Source organism: Pygoscelis adeliae, unplaced genomic scaffold (assembly GCF_000699105.1).
Source record: "Pygoscelis adeliae isolate BGI_AS28 unplaced genomic scaffold, ASM69910v1 Scaffold255, whole genome shotgun sequence".
NCBI classification, from domain to species: Eukaryota; Metazoa; Chordata; class Aves; order Sphenisciformes; family Spheniscidae; genus Pygoscelis; species Pygoscelis adeliae.
The window spans coordinates 302,820-306,994 of NW_008824872.1; the positions used below are offsets into that span (position 1 = coordinate 302,820).

Below are 4,175 nucleotides of genomic sequence, written 5' to 3' on the forward strand. Positions count from 1 at the left end.
CGCCAGCCAGGGAGTCCTCATGGCAACCTCCAGCACCCCCCTTTCCCCCACAACGCCCAGCTCTGCTCCCAGAAACCCACAGGCTCCTGCCCCAGCCCACCCTGCAGCAGGATGCTCCACAGCGACTGTGAACCTGCGAGGGTCCCGCCTGTATGCACCACAGAGCCTGGCTCCTTATCAGCCCCAGGGTGCGCTTGCTTCTCCCTGGCAGTCAAGGAGCCCTCCCTTTTACCATCTTGTATTGGTGTCCTTCTTTAGCAACCATCCCATGGTGAAATCCAGACTGTAGCAATGGTGTTGCTCTCCCACAACAGCCCTCAAAACAGCCTCAGAATCATAGAATCTTTTAGACTGGAAAAGAGCTTTAAGGTCATCTGTGCAGCCCTCCCCAACACACCCAATGGAGAACATAGGAATATCCCCGTTTCTATGTGAGTCCCATCCTGTTATAAGCCTGTTCCCCTCGGGACTCACTTGACCCCCCGGATGGTGTAGGGTTATGGGAGAGCTGATTGTGTAAAAGCCCTGTGCAAATCCCCTGCCGGTGTCCTGCTCATCTTACAATAAAGACAGTTACCTCTTCCTGTGGTAGGCTGGTGGAACAGTGACCCAGACTGGGGTGGGCTGCCCCAGGAAGACTCTGCTTCCCACCATGACTTCCTTTTGTGATCCCTAATCTCTCATTCTTTCTCTGCCATGCAGTTTGTCTCCGGATCCAGATCAACCCCCAGAACAAAGGCGAGTTCCAAGGCATTTCACCGGAGCGGGCATTTGCTGATTTCCTCTTTGCCAACACCATCCTCCATCTTGTCGTCATCAATTTTGTTGGCTGAACTCTAGAAGAGACTGTGAGGTACTGATTCATGGGGTCACAAAAGGGGCAACCACAGCTCACACGACTTCAGTACTTTTGTAGAGTTGGGAGAGAACTAGACTGATAGTGAAGCCAGGAGTCGTAGCTCCTAGCTTCGTCTTGGCCAAGTACAGTTAAGCTGTTGTCCTCTAGGTTGATACAGGGTTACAACTTACAGCTTTCTGGTTTTGTGCATGTACTTTTTGGCTTTTATCATTTAAAAGGCACTTTAACTAGGAGTGTTTCTCACTTATAAGAGAAATACACCATTTTGCTGGAGGGGCTTTAGGAGCTGGAAGTCCTGGGCTCTATTTGGAGGCCACGGTATGGCTGGTGTCCAAGCCTCAAGTTTCTCAGCAGATGCAAGGAGGGAGTTTGGAACAGGGAGAGTTTGGTGCTGGAAAGTGGAGGACATGCCCTGTTGTTACTGTTGCTAGGGGCCACAAGGTCACTGGAGCTTGTGGGGTATTTCCTCTTCCCTTTGCAGAAACATCGCTCATGTTCCCTTTCTCTCTTTCCAGGTCTTGAATTGCTCTTGAGCTCTGATGCCAAAGCCTGGCATTGGGAGGTGCTGTTCCCCAGCAGACCTACTTCCTTGGTGGAGGAAGGGGGCGCACGGATGCACAGCTCAAGACTTTTCCCCACAGACTGCCCTATGGAGGGGTCTGCTGCCTCGTTACAGTTACTGTAATCCTTTCTGTCAATAAAACCCTTTATAATACTGCAGTCTTTTCCCTATTGGTGACAAATACAGAGGTTCTTCTGACACCCAAGTTCCCTCTGAGGCACAACTCCCTGTTTTTATCCCCCCTCCCTCCCTCCCTCCCTCCCTTTCTACCCGGCAGACTTTTTTCTGTGCCCCAGTTTTGGAGGGAAGCAGGAAACAAGTCGTCATGGAAACTCAGTTGTCATCCACCCTTTTCATCTCCCTGTTTCCTGCCCCTTTATCTTATGGAAAGTATATTGCCAACGTGCCCCCAGGCTTCAAAGCTGTGGAAAATTTGGGTTAGGCTGTGGTTAGCAGTCATGAACAGAAGGAAGCGAAGGGTGTCCTCCAGCACATCCCCAGGTGTACCCATCTTCCCACAGGCCCTCCCGTATCTCTCAAAGGCATAAGGGGCAGAGCTGAACGTCCCAGCTGGACTTACAGCCTCACTAAGGCCTGGTAGTGATACAGCCACCCTACCACCATGTTAGCTTTTCTTCAGTCTGGTATGCTGATCAACCTGAGGATGTTGGAAGGGGCTGCCAAGCTGTGTCAGTGCCTCAGACAGAGCTGCACTTGAGCTGTTCTGGGTCCATGGAGAAGCTCACCCCTCAGACTTAACCTCATTGAAAATCCTTCCCCCTCCAAAGCACTGTGAAATGCTTAAACTCAATGGCTTTGGCCCTTGGCTGTAGCCCAGGCTAGCTCCTGCATTGAGGTCAAATGCTTCTTTGTCCTGATGGAAAATTAGAGCCTTGTGGTGACCAGATTATGGGCCCAGCACAAGCTACTAACCCCAGCTAGCCCCTCCGCACCCTTGGCTGCAGAATTTACCTGGGTTACCTTCATGCATGAGGCTCCATCCTTGTGCTGATCCTGCTTCACACTTGTCTGGTTTGCTCTGCAGCTGAAACACTGGATAGGTAAAATGTGCATTGAGGCTACGTGACAAAAAAATGCTTGTCTGCTGGCACTCAGGAAATAAAACATGGGGTCTGGTAGCTTCAACCTCTCAGCATTGGATTATGGCTCCTGTTTACCACCTTTTCCCTTTTAGCATTTCTAGCTGTGCTGCAGCCATTAAACCCATAAAAGTGTGAAACGTGGGTCTTCTCAGTCTCTTGCCTAACACAGGGTCTGAAGAGTGAGGTATGAGGGAGCAGGGTCTGTGCTGTCTCAAAGGATGCTGCCTGGGTCTGTGGTAGGAACACAGAATTCATGTCAGCTCTGACACCACCACCTCCCTCCAGCCCCAGGCATTAAGCTGCGTTTGTTTACAATGGTACCAGCTTTGTACTGCTGGGGAGCGGGCAGGGGACTCGACAGCACGTAGGGATTGTAAATGAGCCACCGAACTCTTCTTTCCTATAAGAAGGGCCCTCTGTGAGCTAGGCCCGTGGCAGACGGAGCCAGCACGTTGACAGGAGGAACAGCTCAGGGTCTCCCCTTTGCCGCTGCCGCTGCTGCTGTTTGCAAGCTGCAGCTGCCTCCCTGTGGCTCTGTGTGACTCGGTCTCCCCACGGTGTGGCTTTAGAGAGAGCTTCAGGCTGGGACCCTCCTGTGGCCCCTTCTAAGAACTGCACGGGAGCCTCTGGAGAAGGAAAAACCGTGGGTTTTCTGTGGGGTTTCTTTTTTTTCCTGATTTTTACCAGCTTGCAATGCCTCTAGTTGCCAAAAACTCAGCACTAGAATTCAGGTCCTATAGAGCTATCCACGTCTGATTATTCAACAAGTGTGTAGATCTCTTCAAACTCTGCTCTTTATAAAGGTCATGCTCAGGTCCCTGTTCACACTGTAGAAGAGGGCAAGAAGAGGGGCTGTTTCATGTACAGGGCCATGTTTAATGAGAGGTGACAAATGTCTGGCAGGATGTTTTCTCCAACAAAACTCCTAGAAAAGATGCAAATTCATCTCCTACCCATAGCTAGGTATTAGGGAGCAGGAGCTGGCATAGGGGAGAGGGTGCTAGAGATGGACCCTCTCTAGGGGCCCTGGCAACATCTCCTTCCCAATGTGAGAGGACTCTCTGGCCTGCCCCATCTTCCTCCCTTCTCTTTTGGGTCAGGAGAAGTGAAATGACTTTTCTGCATGGATTCACTGACTGTATAACAGGGTGCAGAGGCCTACCAGCAAATTCAGAAATCTTACACACTTCTAAGATCTTTCCCCGCCACCCACTGCACTTTATAATGTATTTTCTCCCCTCCTTTCCTCTGCCTATGCTATACATAGCTCAATCTTTCCCGCTGTACCCAAAACAACTCCCCCCAGACCCAAGACCAGGGTGTGGTGAGGGGGCAGGAAGGGAGGGTGCCTTAACCTCATTCAGCTTTGGCTTGTGGTCTAACGTCTGCTGTGCTTTTCCACACGCTTCTCCCCCTCCCTGCCACGTGCCACACCAGCCCTGCTCCCCCCACCCCCTGTTTTGTGCTCCACTTTCCAGAGGAAGTGGTTTCTGCGGTAGGGTGTAGAGGAGCATCAAAAGATGACCCAGATCTCGACTGTGGCGTCATGGAACTGGTGGTGCGTCCCCTTCCTGCCCCACCTGGGCCATGAGACCCCTTCCACATCCTGTCCTACTGTGTTATTTCCTGCCTTTGCTGTTCACTGTGGTTT

General features: G+C 51.4%; 1 protein-coding gene across 1 annotated transcript; it reads left to right on the plus strand.

Annotated features, from left to right (window-relative positions):
* The first annotated feature begins 400 nt into the window (after positions 1–400).
* DAD1 (defender against cell death 1) lies at positions 401–1,572 on the plus strand. Its single transcript, XM_009324517.1, has 3 exons — positions 401–431; positions 703–853; positions 1,375–1,572. Exons 1-2 carry the CDS (start codon positions 401–403, stop codon positions 831–833), a joined length of 162 nt encoding a protein of 53 aa, XP_009322792.1. The 3' UTR covers positions 834–853; positions 1,375–1,572.
* The last annotated feature ends 2,603 nt before the right edge of the window (positions 1,573–4,175 follow it).

Excerpts from the sequence above, each read along its gene's own strand:
- DAD1 (XM_009324517.1), top strand. The coding sequence starts at position 401 with ATGGAGAACATAGGAATATCCCCGTTTCTAT. Across the intron at positions 432-702 it reads AGGAATATCCCCGTTTCTAT|TTTGTCTCCGGATCCAGATC; the intron begins GTGAGTCCCATC and ends TCTGCCATGCAG.